Below are 19043 nucleotides of genomic sequence, written 5' to 3'. Positions count from 1 at the left end.
ATTTCTGGACTCTATTATTTTCCTTTGATATATTGTTGTCTATCATGATACCACACTGTCTTGATTACTGTAGAGTTATATTAAAAATCAGGTTGTGTTAGTCCTCCAATTTTGTTCTTTGTTCTTTCTTTCTCTTTTTTTTTTGTTATATTCACTAGTTTGTTTTATTTTTTTAGATTTCACATATAAGTGATATCATACTGTTCTTTCTTTTTAAAGAGTTGTTTTGTCTATTCTAGATCTTTGCATTTCCATGTGACTTTTAGAATCGTCTTGTCAATTTCTACAAAAAAGCCTACTAGGATTTTGATTGCTGTAATATTCAATCTGTGATCATCTTGACAATATTTAGTCTTCTGACCTATGAACACAATGTATCTCTCCACTTATTTAGGTCTTACTTAATTTCTCTCAGCAGTATTTTTGTAATTTTCAGGAAACATCCTTTATCAGATTTATCCCTAAGTATTTCATATTTTTTGATGCTATTGTAAATGGTGTTTTTTCTGATGGCTTGTTGATAATATATAGAATACAATTGATTGTCCTATATTGATCTTTTCTCCTGCAACTTTGTTAAACTCACTTATTCTAGTACGTTTTTTGTAGGTTTCATAGGATTCTTTACTTTAAACCATAAAATGAACTCTTAATAAATACAGTAAGTTTTTAATAGATGTCATTTATCAAGTTGAGGAAGTTCCCTTCTGTTCTAGCTTGCTTAAAGTTTTGTTTTTTGTTTTTTGTTTTTTATCAGAAATGGATGTTGAATTTTGTCAAATCCTTATCTATATCTATTAAGGTGGTCATAAGGGCTTTTGAAGAATTTGTTAATGTGATAAATTATATAGAATGATTTTTTTCAAATGTTAAGTCAACCTTATATTAGAGTCACTCCTCCATATCCGTGGGTTCCACAAGCAGGAATTCAACCAACCTCTGATTGAAAATATTAACAAAATCCAGAGAGTTCCAGAAAGCAAAACTTGAATTTGCTGCACTCTGGCAGCTATTTATGTAGTATTTACATTGTATTTACAACTATTTACATAGCATTTACATTATATTAGGTAATTATAAGTAATCTAGAGATGATTTAAAGTATATAGGAGAATGTACATAGGTTATATGCAAATACTATGACATTTTATATAAGGGACTTGAGCACCCATGGATTTTTGGCACCCACAGGGGGGTCCTGGAACCAATTATCCGTGGATATCAAGGGATGACTGTACTTGGATAAATTCCACTTAGTTGTGATGTATTATCCTTGTTATATATTGTTGGATTCGATTTGCTAAATTTTGTTCAGAACTTTTGCATCTATGTTCATGATAGATATTGGTTTGTAGTCTCTTTTCCTGTAGCATCTTTGTCCACTTTTGGTGACAGGGTAATGTTGGTCTCATGAAATAAGTTAGAAAATATTCCCTCCTTTTCAAATTCTGGAAGAGTTTGGCAGAATTGGTATTATTTCTTCCTTAAATGTCTGCTGGGGGGGGCTTCCCTGGTGGCGCAATGGTTGAGAATCTGCCTGCCAACGCAGGGGACACGGGTTCGAGCCCTGGTCTGGGAAGATCCCACATGCCGCTGGAGCAACTGGGCCCGTGAGCCACAACTACTGAGCCTGCGCGTCTGGAGCCTGTGCTCCGCAACAAGAGAGGCTGTGATAGTGAGAGGCCCACGCACCGCGATGAAGAGTGGCCCCCGCTTGCCGCAACTAGAGAAAGCCCTCACGCAGAAACAAAGACCCAACACAGCCAAAAACAAATTAATTAATTAATTAATTTTTTTTAAAAATGTCTGCTGGAATTCACCAGTTAAACGATTTGGGCCTGTAGTTTTCTTTGTGGGAAGGTTTTTAACTACAAATTCAATTTCTTTAATAGATATGGGGCTGTTCAGGTTATCTATTTATCCTGACTGGTCTTCAGTAGTTTGTGTCTTTAAGGAATTTGTGCACTTCATCAGAGTTGCTGAATTTATAGAAATAGAGTTGTTCAACATAGTCCCTTATTGTGTCTTAATACATGTAGAATGTATAGTTACGTCACTTATTTCATTATTACATTGTTAATTTGTGTCTTCTCTCCTTTTTTTTCCTGTTAAATCTGGCTAGCAGTTTATCAGTTTTATTGATCTTCTCAAAGTACAACTTTTGGTGTCATTGATTCTCTCTATTGTTTTTCTAGTCTCGATTTCGCTGATTTTACACTCTATATTTTTTCTTTTGTTTACTTTTTTTTAAAGATTTACATATTATTTATTTATTTATTTTAGTATTTATTTTTTTGGCTGCATCGGGTCTTAGTTGCGGCACGTGGGATCTGTGTTGAGGTATGAAGGATCTTTCATTATGGCGCGCAGGCTTCTCTCTAGTCGTGGCCTGCGGGTTTTCTCTTCTCTAGTTGTGGTGCACAGGCTCCAGGGTGCGTGGGCTTTGTAGTTGTGACCTGTGGGTTCCAGAGCATGTGGGCTCTGTAGTTTGCAGCATGCAGGCTCTCTAGTTGAGGCAGGCAAGCTCAGTAGTTGTGGTGCGTGGGCCAAGTTGCCCCGTGGCATGTGGGATCCTAGTTCCCTGACCAGGGATCAAACCCACGTCCCCTGCATTGTAAGGCGGATTCTTTACCACTGGACCACCAGGGAAATCCCTCTTTTGTTTACTTTGAGTTGAATTTGCTCTTCATTCTCTAGTTTCTTAAGATGGAAACTGAGGTCACTTTTTAAAATTAATTAATTAATTTTGGCCATGTTGGGTGTTCGTTTTTGAGTGCAGGCTTTCTCTAGTTGCAGTGAGCAGGGGCTACTCTTCGTTGCGGTGCATGGGCTTCTCATTGCAGTGGCTTCTCGTTGCGGAGCACGGGCTCTAGGCACGCAGGCTTCAGTAGTTGTGGCTTGCGGTCTCTAGAGCACAGGCTCAGCAGTTGTGGCACACGGGCTTAGTTGTTCCACAGCATATGGGATCTTCCCAGACCAGGGCTCGAACCCATGTCCCCTGCATTGGCAGGCGGATTCTTAACCATTGAGCCACCAGGGAAGTCCAGAAGCTGAGGTCATTGATTTGAGACATTTCTTCTTTGCTAACACAGGCATTTAATGCTATAAACATACGATGACCAGCAATTTGGGCTTTGAATAGCCTTCTGTCTGAAGCCCTCCTTCCTCCTCCTGCTCTGCTAAGGCTCACATATAGCTCTGAGAGGGTGGACTCTGGAGCCAGGTTGCCCTGGCAATACTCTTGACTCTGCCACTTAGTAGTTGTGTGAACTTGCACAAGTTATTTAACCTCGCTGTCACTTTCTTTGTCTGCAAAATATAGATAATAATAATTGCTACCTCTGATGGTTAATTTTATGTGTCAACTTAGGTGGACCATGTTGCCCAGATATATGGTCAAACATTATTCTGGATGTTGCTATGAGGGTGTTTTTGGATGAGATTAACATTTAAATCAGTGGACTTTGAGTAAAGCAGATTGCCCTCCATAACGTGGGTGGGCCTCATCCAATCAGTTGATGGCTTGAACAGAACAAAAGATCTCCCTGAACAAGAAGGAATTCTCAAGCAGATGGCCTTCTGATTTGAACTGGAGCATTGGCTTTTTCCGGTTCTCCAGCCTGATAGCCTTCAAACTTGAGCGGTGGCATCAGTTCATAGGTTTCTCCTGAGAATTAAAAGAATTAATATATGCAGAGCACTTACAACAGTGCATGGTACATAGTCAGTAAATGTAAGCTGCTGTATTGCCATCATTATTATCACCATTGTTATTGTTATGAATATAACTGCTGTCATCCATTCTCCTTGTTGCTATGAGCTGTTGGCCTCCAAGGCCCCCATATTCAACAGAGACACTGGCACATTATTTAATCTTGCTCTTTAACACCTGTCAACAGGACCAACTACATAATTTGCAGACCCCAGTTCAAAGTAAAAATGCAGACCCCTCATTAAATAATTATTTAAGAATTTCAAGATGGCAGTAGCAGAACATTAAATTAACTAACTATGGGGCCCTTATAAGAGTAGGGCCCTATTCGACTACACAGATCAGACACCCATAAAGCTGGCCCTGCCTGCCAGCATCAGAGGCGATTTCCTACCCACAACTCTAGCTTCCTACTTCTTGAGCTTCCCACTAGTAACCTTCACTTCTACTTAATTTTCACAATATGCTCGCCTAATTCATGCATTTAAAAATACATACAGGACAGGGAATTCCCTGGCAGTCCAGTGGTTAGGACCCCTGCACTTCCACTGCAAGGGGCACGGGTTCCATCTCTGGTTGGGAAACTAAGATCCTGCAAGCCGTGACGTGGCAAAAAAAAAAAAAAATACATACAGGAGTACCTCAAAGATGTTGCTTTAAAACTTTTCTGGGGCTTCCCTGGTGGCGCAGTGGTTGAGAATCTGCCTGCCAATGCAGGGGATGCGGGTTCGAGCCCTGGTCTGGGAAGATCCCACATGCCGCAGAGCAACTCGGCCCGTGAGCCACAACTACTGAGCCTGCGCGTCTGGAGCCTGTGCTCCGCAACAAGAGAGGCTGCGATAGTGAGAGGCCCGCGCACCGCGATGAAGAGCGGCCCCCGCTTGCCACAGCTAGAGAAAGCCCTTGCACAGAAACGAAGACCCAACACAGCCATACATACGTATATACATACATAAAAAGAACGTAAGCAGACAAGAATAGCATTAAAAAAATTAAAATTAAAAAAAAAAAAAACTTTTCTGGATTGTGGTCCTGAGTGGTTAGCAAAACCAGAGAGAAAGAGAGGTTGGGCTGTTGTTAATTCATTCACTCAACAAATAATCACTGAATACCGACCATGAATCAGGTTCTGAGTGACACCTACTTACTAGTAAGCAGAGTATTCGTAGACGTTCTGAAAAGTTTAAAAATGTTGTTTCACTTAAGCAATTCATATAATACAAATCAATATTTCTGTATTTACTCATGAAAGCCCTTTCTTGGATCCTAGAATGAAGACACAAGTGGCACAGAGCCTCAGCCATTTCCCAGCTCGTGTATTAATGAGTGAGAAATAAACCTTTGTCGCTGTAAACCACTGAGATTTTGGACTCACAGTATAAAATATGGAAAGCTAACTAATACAGCAGCCATGTGTCCCATCAGGCTAACTAAAGAAACAGAAAAGCCTATTTCCATTAAGAGTTATTTAATGATGTCCTTGTACAAAAACCAGCGATTAACTTGAGAACGAATGAAACAAAACCCAGCTTTAACAACCAGTGAGAATAAAAGAGGGGTTAGTCTGGAAGGTTGTAAGGACGAGGTGATGCTTGAGTGCCAACTACTCTCACAGACTTTAAACTTTTATATTTTTACATATTAAAAGTAAAGCAGAGAACGGTTTACGTAAAGTTCCACATTTTACAAAGCCGTTTTACAATCACCCTCATTTTACAGATTAGGAAACTGAGGCCCAGTTTTCTGATACCAAAGTCTCTGCTTTGTCCTACATCACAGTAATTACTTGGTAATTAATGCAAATCGCTTTTTAATTGGAATAAAATTATCCAGGTGGAAAGCCCTGGATAATTGTGATAAGCATAACGGCCCCACCGACACAGCGCCCACAGAGAGGACTTCCCCAACTCGCACGCACCGCCACCAGCCCACCACCGAAAAACCGGGTAGCAAAAGCTTACAGCCCCAGAGCATTCCCCCTCCCTGCCTTTTTATCCTCCACGTTTCCCGGAAGGCCAAGTGGCGAGCAGAAGAACCAACGAGAGGGGAAAGAACGTGATTGGACTGCCCTGCATCACGTGACAAGCACAGGGCGTGTGATTTGGCTCCGGGCAGACGGAAGCGCCGGACGGCGGGTGGGTCTGGCCTGGGGGGAGGGGGACTAGAAACTTGGGGGAGGAGCTTGAGCGCCAGCCGCTGTCCCAGTTCTGCCAGCAATCGAATCTAAGTGTCTGGTTATTACCGTACCGCAGTACGTGCTTGGGTCGCGGTACTACAGAGTCCGGTCGCTCGCTTGCCGGGCAGGAGTAGCCGCGCGCGCGATCGGCAGCAGGGAATGGAAGCGGAGAACGCAGGCAGGTAAGGCCGGGGCGGGGCGCCGCCCCTCCCCCCGCGCCCTTCGCCGCGGGGCAGGCCGCGGGCGCGCGCGCGCGCACGCACGCACGCAGGGGGTCTTTAAGGCCACGGCCCCAGTACAAAGGCCGGGGCCGCGCGTGCGCACTGGCGGCCTGCTCGGGCCGCCCCTTGCATAGGTCCCTCAGACTGGGCGCCGCTTGCATCTGGGGTCCGATCTCCAGTCCTTCCCGGCAGCTAGCCAGCATTAAAATGCGATAATAAGCAGCCAGCAGTCTCCGGTTAGTATTTGGTTCCGGTTACCTTTCTTGGCTACATTTCCCTTCACCCTCCATTACCGTGCAGAGCTGTAAGGATGTAGTATCACACGTATCACTCCAGGAGTTTGCATCTCAGAGTTGTAGATTTTCTGTGTCTTCCTTCCTCAAAGGTGGACGTCAGGGGCACAGGGTAGATAACATTGCCGCACTAGAGCTCTTGAATTTTGGGACTAGGAATAACACTCCCAAGAAGTCGTCTGAAATTGTGTTCTAGTGGTCTTCGGGACTCTCTTAAGAATTTACTTGTAATATGTCCTTTGGGGAGTGTAAGAGGCGTGGAGAGTTTTGCAAAAGCAGAGATCTCGAAATAGGAACCTCAGACGGAAAGCCAAATGAACTAAATATGGTAACAGAGTATTTAAAAAGGGGGAAAAAAAAAAAGGTTTACATTGGAATACAATACTGTTAGACCTAATGAAAAATTATCCTGACTTTCTGGCCATTGGGCCCTGAACTTGGGCAAGACACTAAACTTCTCTGAGCCTGTTCATATCTGTAAAATAGGGCGTCTGTGAAATCCAGTTCTGACATGCTGTGAGTCGGCGTTATGTGGAAGGGGTGTGCTTAAGTAACCAACATAGATTGTCTTAGAGTTTAGGGAAGGAGATATATGTAGATGAAGTGCAGACTTCATCTTGACATTATGAATCAAATCCCGAAATAAACAACTCCATTTCTTTCCGTGAAGAACTTTACAAATAAAAGAATTCACCAAAACTTGTGGAAATCACTCTCATCTTTGTAATCTTCGGATCAGAATTGAAACCTGGGTAACACCTTCCATGAAGTAAATTACAGTCATCTCTCTGTATCCGCGGGAGATTTGTTCCAGGCCCCACGCGAACACTAAAATCTGGACGCTCAATACCTTAAATAAAATGGCAGAGTCCGGTTGGCCCTCATGCCTGTTCCGGAATGCAGATTTGGGGAGGGCTGGTTGTTCACATCGTCAGACCTTACTCAGTGTCTTACAGCAAAGTAATAGGTCTCTTTGGTACAATGTTTAGCTCAAAACTGTCTGACTTATATTTGGTCTTCACTTAATCCATTGGGTTATAGATCATTTTTTATTTTGATTTGCAAAGCTTTTGCCTTGGGAAATATGGAGAATTCTGTGTTAGTACTCTCAGGAATTTATCCTTGGGCATTCTGAAATGACTCAGGCCCCAGGTAATTCTGAGAAAGTGGTTCTCTGTCATCCTTGACTTTGTGCTAATCAAGGAATGGCATGGAACTTTGGGTATAGTGAATTTACTATTTACTTTGGAAGATTAATTTCCAAAAATTCAAAGAAAAAAATTCCATAGATATAGACATCTTTTTTAAAAAAGAGAGAATAGTTCAAGAGTCTAAACAAGTACTTACAGTCTAACCAGAGAGGAAAAAAGGAAAAAGAGGACCAGTATGTTTCTAATGAGCTCAAGCATGAAAAGGACATGTACCAAAGATGGGAAGTAGGATGCCAAGTCAAAAATGACTGGAAACGTGTGACACAGACCACCGAGAATACAGACAGTTAAGATTAACTCTCAGATGAGATTGGGCTTTCTAGAAATGTTAAAGAGAACAAGAACTTTTTTGAGTTAGTGTGGACAATAAGAAGGACAAGAAAGATTTGGGTTTTCTGCCTTGTTCACTGGCATGTTGTTAGTAGATGACAGAAAATATAAGCACTTAGTTCTGATTTTGATTTTTCATTTCATGTTAAGAAAAATGATTGTAGATGGAAAATGGCAGAATGAATGTTACATTTAAAGCTCAAGATCAATGAGGGCATTTAAGAGAAGTTTTAGCTGCTCTAACAGAAATCATGTTTCCTGACCCAGATGAGTTGTATTTCAAGTGAGAGGCCAGATTACAGCATTCTTTAATAACTTGTAGACAACAGGAGAGGGGCCTAAAGTCTGAAAATAAACACATGGATCCCTTTTATTTTCCACAGGTGGAGTCTTTTGTGGAATTTATAGACTTTGATCCTAAATAAAATTTTTACTTCTCAGTGGTTATTGAACATATTTAAAGGAACTAGTGACCACTAAGCTACAGTATAAGTTCAGAATAAAGCAAGACCTACCAGGCTAGGTTCATTCCCTTTTTGATGATGATACTAGGCTAGACAGCATCAGAAGGTGGATGACAGGGGTATCTAGAATATTTAATCATCCCCTGTTGTCTTTGTTTTTGTTATAACAAATGTGTTACATACCAGGCACCGTTTTAAGCGTTTTACATGTGTTTACTAATTTTATTCTCATAGTCAATGAATTAGGTGCTTCTGTCCCCATCTTACAGATGTGGAAGCTGGGACATAAAGAGGTTAAGGAACCTGCCTACAGAACTAGTAAATGGCAGAGCTGAAATTTGAACCCACGCAGTGTAGCTTCAAAGTCAGCCTCCCTGACATCTGTACGTTTTGTGGGCAAGATAAGGATAGACTGGTGGCAGTCCTCTTAGGTGAAATCAAAACTGCTTTACTACTGAGAGTCAAGGCCAGGCTGAAGAGAGGTCTATACTGATATGCCATGTAGTCCTACCCCAACTTTTCAGTGTTTAACAGCTTCAAGGTGCTGATGGCATGCTGATAAAATATTTGAGTGACCCAACTCTGTGAGGGGTTTGTGGAATTGATAGATTGAGTCAGAATCCAGGGGTCGCTCCCAACTGGCTGGAATGTGAATCATCTATTACAAAAAGAGGCACAATCCTGTGCTTAAGTATAGAAAGAACAGTGCTACAGGTGTGAGATGAGGGAGCGGTGACAACGGGCAGTTTTCATTGATGGTAAATTCAGTATGAATCAACAGTATAATGTGGGTGCCAGTAAAGCTAATGTAATGATTTTGTAATATGTCTCCAGAATGAGGAAGGTGATAGCCCTGCTCAGTTTCAGGATGATGAGGCTATAGAGTATTTTTATTTTGTTTTATCTTAAGCCCTAGAAAAATGACCAGATAGTGAGGAAACTTGAAATTATGCTATATGCACAATAGTTAAATGAGCTGGGGTTCTGGCTCATTCTCAGTTTTTTGTGTTTACAGTTTCTAGTAGACCCTGCACAGTAAGTACCGAGTAATGCATGGTGAATACACGCACTTCCACTTAGCAATATTGAATGTAGGCTTTAAATAGTTATAATGTATTCCATCATAATTTATGTAACTAGTCACTTTTAGTTGAGCATTTGGATTATTTAGCATTGATCATTATTTTGTAAGTATTCAGTGTTGTGTATGCTTGTTTAAATGAAGGTAATAAAATGTTGCTATAGAGTGAATGTTTGTGTCCTTCCAGAATTCATATGTTGAAACCTAACATATGGTTAGGTTATTTGGAGGTGGGGCCTTTGGGAGGTGATTAGGTCATGAGGGCAGAGCCCTCCTAATTGGAATTAGTGCCCTTGTAAAAGAGATTCCAGAGAGATCCCTCACCCTTTCCCCCGTGTGAAGACACAGCAAGAAGTCAACCTAAAATGAACCATAAAGCAGGCCCTCACCAGTCACTAAATCTGCCAGCACTTTGAACTTGGACTTTCCAACCTCCAAAACTGTGAGAAATAAATATTTGTTGTTTATAAGCCACTCAGTCTATGGTGTTTTGTATAGCAACCTGAACAAACTAAGACAAATATATTTAGAAAAAAAGCAACTTACATCTTTAAAATAGTAGAAAATAACTGAAGGTTAAAGAAGTTGGAGTCATTCATCTTAGAGAAACCTTAAAGAGTTAGTTTTTTGGGTTTTTTGTTTGTTTTAATTTTTATTGGAGTATAGTTGCTTTACAGTGTTGTGTTAGTTTCTGCTGTACAGCAAAGTGAATCAGTTATACGTATACATATATCCTTTCTTTTTTAGATTTGCTTCCCATTTAGGTCACCACAGAGCATTGAGTAGAGTTCCCTGTGCTATACAGGAGGTTCTCATTAGTTATCTATTTTATGCATAGTTGTGTATATATGTCAATCCCACTCTCCCAATTCATCCCACCGCCCCGAGTTAGTTTTTTGAAATGCAGCAAAATCTGAATTAACTGGACTCCTTAGTCAACTCTGTGTGTGTGTGTGTGTGTGTGTGTGTGTGTGTGTGTGTGTGTGCGCGCGTGTGCGCTCGTGTGCACATGCATGCCCGTGTGTGTTTTGAGAAAGACCTTTGGAAAATACACACTTAATCACTTTCAGACAGTGGTAAAAAACCAGTCCTTTGAGCACTGTTGTTCAGGTGAAGGGGGTGTAAATGGAGGCTAGGAGAGAGGAAAGGGTTAACTGCAGGAAAAGGGGAGAGGTGTCTAGAACATTTGTGTGTGGGGACAAACACAAATGATAGGGGAGAAAAGTCAACACGGGGAAATAAAATCATTTATCATGCTCGTAAGTTTGATATCAGGGAATTATAGAAAATTAAAATGCTTTGGGGTCCGTTCTGAGTCTGGACAGGTTTGGTCTTATTTCCTACACTTTCTCCGTATATGTGGACATCACGGAATCTCACCCCTCATTTTCATGGGGAGGGAACGGAGGTCCTGAGAGGATGCTAAGTGCTCCTCTGTTGCTGTCTCTAATACAGAGAAAATTATTGTTCGTAAACATTGCAGAATTCTGAATTATGAAGTGGCAGTTATCCTATATAAATATAACAAATGTATTTAGGAAATATTTTCACATTAAGGTTGAAACAGGTTCATGCTGCTTCCAAATTTAACCATTATTAGATAATAGAAAATTAAATTATCCAGAACTCTAGTTTCCTGGCATTCAAGTTCATAAAGGGTTTGGTACAGATGTAATGCTGTCTTCTCCAAGTAGTAAAAATGTTGTAGTCCACCCTCTTTCGTTTTGTTCCGGCTGTTAGGAAGCTGTTAAGATCATCAAGCTAAATTGAATGCTCAAAAATAGTACATTACCTCAGAATTTATACATTCTATTTTTCATAGCTTTCTCTATTTCTTTTCTAATTAAACTTACTGTAAAGTGCCAGGGATAATTTCAGAAAGATTAAGGGACGCATCCATATTATAGCCAAGTTTCTGGATTTTTTTTAAAAAATTGATGCATATCTCTTAAAATAAGACCACATTTTCTCTTCCGTATTTTTCGCTTTTTCTTCAGCCAGCTGAATTCTGAAATGTTGGTTTTCAGTTTCTGAAAGTCAGAATTTAATGACCCCTAAATATGCTAAAGGAGCCACATTTTGGAAATTCATTTTTTTAAGTTCAGAATCCTTTTGTAATGGGAATGGTGTTTCCCTTGTTTTTATATTTTTAAGAGTGGATTTTTGTGAAGTGCTCAAAATGGGACAGATATGTGAAACTCTGAGAGCCGTAACAATAGACATGGGGGAGAGTGAGACGTTGCCTTCCTGACAGTGCGACACTCACTAATTGTGATCACGTGAGTTTTCTTTTATATATTCTAGCTGAAAGGGGCTATTAGATCTCAGGAAACCGTCACTGGCCACAGTCCGAAGTTACAGTGCGTTTTACTGGAATTTCCAAGGGTAGCCACATGAGATCTCTCGACTAACCTAGCTACATATCCAGCTCCTCGTTAGCATATCTCAGTCATAAACACAGCCAGTATTTGGACAATTTATCCAGAAGTGCTATGAATATTATTAAAGAAAAGTGTGAAAAAAAGAGAACATTTGACTTTGTGCCAGGCAAGGTTTAAGCCCTTTTTGCTTCTTTTCAATTTTACAACTTAACTTCTAGTCCTTGTCTACATACTTTCTCCATGAGCAGTCTTAGCTCACAATATTATTTTGTATTCTTTTCCACTTTATTATATATTAAACATTTTCTGTGCTTTTACATATCAATTAATTTAATTCTTAGCTGCATAGTAGACTCATGTTAATATACTATAGTTTACTAAATCATTGTATTGTCTTTCTTTTTTCATATGATTTGAAAACAATGTATTTAAAGAAATAAAACTCTTAAGATATATAGTTTAATACCTTTCTCACTAATTCTTCATCTTTTCTTTACCATCTTACCCTTAAAGATAGCTTGAAGCTAAAATGCTTCGCCATTGTTTTGTCCACTGAGATTGGGCCCCTGTTTTTCTTTGAGCATCCAGTGTTCTAGCCTAGCCACCCACAGGTAGTTTGTAACCCTGTGTGTGCCTGGGCCGTTTAAGTTTATCCTGGGGAATGTTTTAGTTTGCCTTCTTTTTTTAAGAACCCAGTTATTAAGGTATGATTTACACGTTGTAAATTTCATGCATGTACCGTGTGCTAGTTTGCCTTTTTAACCTCAGCTTTCTGAGCGCCCTGTTTTCTTTGTCCACACATCACAGAAAAAGAAACTATTACGCTTGCCACAGAAAACATGGCTTTTCTCTCCAAATGGTAAATGGTACTTATCCATTTTATTTCCTAGTGTTTTTCTTCCTTCTGCATATTTAATGGCATTTTTTTGGCATCAGCTGTAACCCAGGTTTCATAAAATGTGGGTTTCCTTCCCTAGCTTTGTGCTGATAGCAACAGCTTGGGGTAGTGGTTTATAGTCACCAGACATATTTTTTAGCATTTGTTTTCTGTGAAGGCCTGTGTTCCTTACATTGAACAGAACACTTTGAACAGAGTTTAAATCATGTTCAGAAGAGAGGTTTAGAGTAGTCTTTTCCATAAATTCACAGATATTTATGGAAATATCCATTTCTAGTCCTCATTTAGTGGCAAAAAAAACCCCAGCAACCGTTAAAAAAAACAGATCCAGTGAATACATAAGTAAACAGGCAAGTAAATCAAAAGAGAACCTTAAGTTCTTAAGGAATGGGGAGATGTTGGTCAAAGGGCACAAACCTCAAGTTATAAGATTAACACGTTCTGGGGATCTAATGTACAGCATGGTGATTTTAACGAATAATGCTGAAGGATATACTTGAAAGTTTCTGAGAGAGCAGATCTGAAATGTTCTCACCACAAGAAAGAAATGGTAATTATGTGCCCCGGTGGAAGTGTTAGCTAAGGCTCTGGTGGTAATCATTTTGCAGTATATGTGTGTCAGGTCAACACTGTTGTACACCTTAAACTTATACAATGTTACATGTCAACTATATCTCAATAAAACTGAAAAAAAAAAGATTAAATTGCAGGGGACCTTTGTGACAAGAGGATTAAATACTGAAGGTTGGAATACAAATTATTTTTGTGGATATTTCAACCCTGTATGGGCTGGTGGGCGGTTCAACTGTCTACTAGAAAATTCCCATGATCTCATTTCAGGGAAGTACACGCTTACCTGACAGGACTGGTAAGTTTTACTGATGACACATTTTGTCATTAAAACAGTGTGAGAGTTAATTATAGATGGTTAGTAGGCACCCAGTAAAGGATGGGTAAATGTGTACATATGGGAAGAGATCTTCTTCCCCTCTTTGCTCCTGTTGTCAACTCTAAATAAATACTATAATCTGGTTACAGTATTTGGATCCTGACGGTTTTTTGGAGCTGATCATTTAATCTTCCATTTGGGTAATTTTGTCTTCTTATCTTATCCTTAATTGTTCTTTCAGCTATTCCCTTCAGCAAGCGCAAGCTTTTTATACATTTCCATTCCAACAAATGATGACTGAAGTTCCTATGGCAGTTATGAATGAACAAGAAATGCCAGGAGAAGTTCCAGCCCCAGCTCCTGCTCAGGAACCCACACAAGGTAGTTTTCACCAGGATACTTTGGAAAATGAGCTACTACATTAGCCAACATATTTAAGAAAGGGTTTAATGATGAATTTTAACTCTGTTTTTGTGTTAAAAAATTTAATCCACTTTTTTAAGTACTTAATAAGTGCCAGGCACTATGATAGGTTTTGGGGAATAAAAGAACATGAATCCTGCCCTCAAATATCTCCTAATCTAGTCAACATGGAACTCCTCGGTACGCTAAGTGATGCAGAGGGGCACAGGATGCCACGGGGCTGGCACCTAACTTGGACTGAGGCTCAGAGGCAGCTTCCCAGAGCTCTGAAATTCAGCGGTAAGGGAGTAGCACGTGAAGCACATGACAAATGGGTTGGGGAAAATTCCAGGCCAAGGGAGCAGTGTGCACCGAAACACAGACATGAAGAAGCATGACACAGTTGAAAAACCGTGATTCTGTGTTATTGGAGTCTGGAGTATAGCAAAGAAATGGTGAGAGATGAGGCTGGATTAGGGGGCAGTCGAGGCTTCTTGTTTAACCTAAAGAATGTGTGTTCTATTCTGTAGGCGATAGGAAGCTGTTGAGAGAATGGAATTAGAGGGGGACTTAAATAGATTGATATTTTAATATCATAGAGGATAGACTATAATAGAGATATATCAAATATGTATCTAATAATAATAATAGATATGATAATATGGTAGAGAGCAGGGCAGAACTTGGAGGCAAGGCCGTGGTTCATGGATTTCCTGCGGGAAGTGAGGGAGAAAGAGGAGTCTGGCACTTGGACGAAAGAGGTACCATTCACCAAGACAGGGAATTAGAAGAGAGGAGAACAGATTTGGGGGTGGATGGTGGAGAGAGGGTAACGATTTTCTCCAGTGTAGCAGTACGGTGTAAGGAATGTGCTCAGAGTTTCAGTTTATGGTTGCCGGAGCACATCTAACTGCACTGCATTGGAGATCCACCCTGCCCTCGACTCTTCTGTCTCTCCGGGCAGGGAGCACTAGGACTTCTCCAGCCACCAGCCGATGGAGGTGGACCCCTGGGCATAGGGAGTGGCTGAAGCAGTGTGAGGAGAAGAGAGGACGGATGGGAGGCTCAGTTGAGGAAACGCCAAATAGTAGCGGAAAAGGATAGGGGCCCGAGAAATGAAGTGCCACGTTAAAGAGTTACGGATGACAAAATCAAGACTTCCTTTGGGTAATTTTATGTCGCTGGTGCTTGTCCACAGGTAATTTTCCCCCAAGGAACATTTGGCATTGTCTGGAGATACTTTTGATTGCCACGACTGGCAGGGTGCTACTGGCACCTAGTGGGTAGAGGCCCCAGTTGCTGTTAAACATACTTGAATGTACAGGACAGGCCCTCACAGCCCAAAATCATTCAGCCTCAAATGTCAGTAGGGCCAAGATTGAGAAACTCTGCTTGAGGTCCTGAGATCAGAGCCCTAGTCTTACCTTTTGACAAGTACTGCCAGCCCAGAGAGTTCATCCCCAGCATGTCTCAGTTCACCTCTTCAACTGTGTGGGGAACAGAATATACGCTCAGTCCCTAAAACAAGCCCACAAGCCATTTGAGTTCTGCTGGAAATTACGGGGGAACTGAATTAAAATGTTTCCCTTCCTCCCTGTTTTTCTATCTATTTATTCTTTCATTTGTTGACTTAACTATTTATGTATTTACATTTAGAATTCTTATAAAATGGTACATAGATACGTTGCGTCCCTGGGGAGCCCAAGATGCCAAGTAATATTGTGTGGAAAATCAATCTATGATTATAAAGGACGTTCCATCCCAAGAACAGCTAGCAGAGGAAGGAGGGTGGGGTTGAGGCCACATAGACCCAGAAGGAAGGGGGAGGTATTGCAGAGGAGAGTGATGTTGGGAAATAAAAGAGAAAAGTGGAAAGGATGTTGATGGGGTGACTTTTCTGGGAAAGCTGCATAAAGCTTGTAAGTTAAGGTTTTCTGCATCTACGTCTTGGAAATCATTGTGTTTCAGAGACTCCAAAAGGAAGGAAAAGAAAACCCAGAAAAACAGAACCAAAAACACCAGTGGAACCCAAAAAACCCGCTGAAGCCAAAAAATCTGGCAAGTCCACAAAATCAAAAGAAAAGCAAGAAAAAATTACAGACACATTTAAAGTGAAAAGAAAAGTAGACCGGTTCAATGGTGTTTCAGAAGCTGAACTTTTGACCAAGACTCTACCGGACATTTTGACCTTCAATCTGGACATTGTGATTGTAAGGATATTTGTTCTCCTTTGGTTTTATAAATAGCATTGGTGGATTAACTTTACTTAACCATATCCTTGCAAATAGCATTTTGCTGAAAAGAACCATTTCTAAGATCCTTTTGGTAGTAAATGGAGTCACCTTCTTAAGGTTGTATTGTATGGGTTGGTTTAAGAGGGTGGGCTCCGGGGCAGGTCTGTCTGCTTTCACATCCTGCCACATGGGTATGACCACGGACAAGCCTGAACCTTCCTAAACACCAGTTTCCCCATTGGTGAAGCAGGGGTGATGATAGGATGAAGGTGGCTCCTTTGGCATAGGGATTGCAATTACGTAAAATAATCCGCGTGACTCACTTAGGTTGCATGACACCTGTGGGTTCTCCATAATTGATAACACTGATTTTGAACTTTGATTTTTATCAATAACTGTAAGAAACATCAGCATGGAAACAACTGTGTAGACAATGTGGAGTCAGCTGCTTGTTGGGAGTTGAGAAGCAGACTTGTGGCTGGACCTGGGCTCAGGTTGATTGATTGCTCCAACTCCTCTCTCTTTCCAGCCCAGTTGGGGGTGAGGCTGCTGGGGATATGAGGGAGTCAAACTGGTTTTTAAAAACAACACCAAAACTTTTAATATAAAGGAAGTCTCTTTCCTCAAAATGGAATACTTTGTTCAGGTCAAGAGTTGGTACTTGATAGAGCAATAGCTTCTGATGCTAGATTAGCTTTTTATTTTAATCAATTCAGTTTTATCCACCACTCCTCCATGGAAACCCTAAGACTTAAGCCTACTTTTCAAGACTAAAATGTACAAACATTTTGTTTTGTAGATCGGCATAAACCCAGGACTAATGGCTGCTTACAAAGGGCATCATTACCCTGGACCTGGAAACCATTTTTGTAAGCGGTTACCTTTTTTATTTATTTTTTTATTTTTAAAAATATTTATTTATTTGGCTGCATCAGGTCTTAGTTGTAGCACGCGGGGTCTTCGTTGTCGCATGTGGGATCTTCCTTGTGGCATGCGAACTCTTAGCTGCAGCATGTGGGATCTAGTTCCCTGACCAGGGATCGAACCCAGGCCCCCTGCATTGGGAGCATGGAGTCTTAGCCACTGGACCACCAGGGAAGTCCCTGTGGTTACCTTTTTTAATATTTTACTTTTAAACTAGATATTCTTGTTAATAGTTTGGGTCTTGCTTTTTTAAACCAAATTGTGTTTTTTAAAAAGAAACTATGGTTGAGTAAATATAATAAATCTTTTCTATGTGTTTTTACACAAAAATAAAAGGTTTGAAATGATCTGACGCTGTTAACATTTTGGTGTATAAGAGTGGAGGGGCATGAAAAAGGAGTACTTTCTCTTTGGTTTGAGTTGTTTTCAGTGAGTTTTAACACCTTTTTTTAAAATGATTTTTCTTTTTTGTTACTATTCTGTTATCTACAGAATAGTAACAATAGTACATCGTTGTGCCAGTACAGACAGAATACTTACCTTTCCAGATTTCTGCTCATCTTATTTCCTAGGAGAAATGAAATGCATTGGCAATCAAGCTGTAATAGTTAAGAGAGACTCTGATTGGAGACATTCTCCACAGATGCTTTGTATCTAGCAGAAGTTAGTATTGAAGACCTTCATACTTGTAGAGTGAGCTTTAAAACCAAGTATAACTCCTGTTGTATTGTCCTATATATAAATCGTCTTATCTGTTATAACACTGCCTAATAGATAAGGCGTGCAGTAGACAATCAGGAAACACTAGCTGATTAAGTAAACAGCATTAAAAACCTTTAGTACAAATGACAGTAATGTATTTTTGGAACTAATAACATGTTGTGTCCATTATTTGAAAACAAAATTTCTAGACAAGTTTGAACTTTTCATTTTCTCCACTGTCAAGATGCTTACATGCCCTGAGTCCATTGGTGTATGTTTATCTGTTTAGGGTTTTCCAGGGGCAGGTGGTGGTACTTCCAGTTATTAGAAAGCTAAACAAACAGTGTCGAAGTTTACTACACTGACTAGCTGTGTACTCAACAAGCATTTACTTTGACCCCCTGTAAAAAGGAGATAAACAATAGTAATATTTCAGTTACGACAATTAAATGAGGTAATCCATGTGAAGGACTTAGCACAGTACCCAGCCCATAGTAATTGCTTGGTATGGTATTTGACCTATGTTATAATTTTTTAAATATCCGAAATCTTTTTTTTTTTTTTTTAATTTCAAGAGTAGACCCACATCAATACACGGGGCAGAAAAACCTTTGACCTTCTACAGAAATAAACTGAACTCTCTTTTTCACAGGGAAGTGTCTGTTTATGTCAGGGCTGAGTGAGGTCCAACTGAATCACATGGATGATCACACTTTACCAGGAAAATATGGTATTGGATTTACCAATATGGTGGAAAGGACAACACCAGGCAGCAAGGATCTTTCCAGGTGATTGCATAACATTCGGTTTTATCGGTTGGCACCTTGGTCATGCTGGATGCCTCGTGTACTCTAGGAGGATCCTATGTATCTAGTTTAAGCTGAGCTTAACCGTTATATGATTTGATCTTTTATAGAAAGCTATCTGAATTTAGCGTATTATAAATATTGCCATATTTATATTTTGACTACTTTTTAATTCGATTTTAGTAAAGAATTTCGTGAAGGAGGACGTATTCTAGTGCAGAAATTACAGAAATATCAGCCACGAATAGCAGTGTTTAATGGAAAATGTAAGATTTACTTTTAAATTTTATCTTTTTTCTTGGCTAACGTTATGGGCAAT

At 40.2% G+C, this 19043-nt stretch overlaps 1 protein-coding gene and 1 long non-coding RNA gene across 6 annotated transcripts in view; one reads left to right on the top strand and one right to left on the bottom strand.

Annotated features, from left to right (window-relative positions):
* The window catches only part of TDG (thymine DNA glycosylase), a 33212-nt gene that overhangs the window by 8771 nt on the left and 5398 nt on the right, over positions 1 to 19043 (top strand). For 2 of the 5 annotated variants that reach the window (XM_082419485.1, XM_082419482.1), the window contains exons 2-6: positions 13898 to 14037; positions 16027 to 16268; positions 17092 to 17161; positions 18571 to 18706; positions 18908 to 18990. In XM_082419485.1, the coding sequence (XP_082275611.1) occupies positions 13947 to 14037; positions 16027 to 16268; positions 17092 to 17161; positions 18571 to 18706; positions 18908 to 18990 (622 nt within the window). In that variant the 5' untranslated portion in view covers positions 13898 to 13946. Of the gene's footprint in view, positions 1 to 5820; positions 6071 to 6188; positions 6346 to 10517; positions 11768 to 13897; positions 14038 to 16026; positions 16269 to 17091; positions 17162 to 18570; positions 18707 to 18907; positions 18991 to 19043 lie in introns of those variants that run through there. The other 3 variants (XM_082419481.1, XM_082419484.1, XM_082419483.1) reach the window with 3 other exon arrangements.
* Positions 16662 to 18563, bottom strand: LOC309640633. The gene is made up of 2 exons (XR_014252324.1): positions 17757 to 18563; positions 16662 to 16838 (listed from the first exon to the last, which is right to left on the bottom strand). It is a non-coding gene; the product is annotated as an uncharacterized lncRNA (long non-coding RNA).

This window comes from Balaenoptera physalus, assembly GCF_965194825.1.
Source record: "Balaenoptera physalus genome assembly, chromosome: 13".
NCBI classification, from domain to species: domain Eukaryota; kingdom Metazoa; phylum Chordata; class Mammalia; order Artiodactyla; family Balaenopteridae; genus Balaenoptera; species Balaenoptera physalus.
The sequence above is the reverse complement of the archived record's forward strand: the minus strand, read 5'-3'. Positions and strand labels throughout refer to the sequence as shown.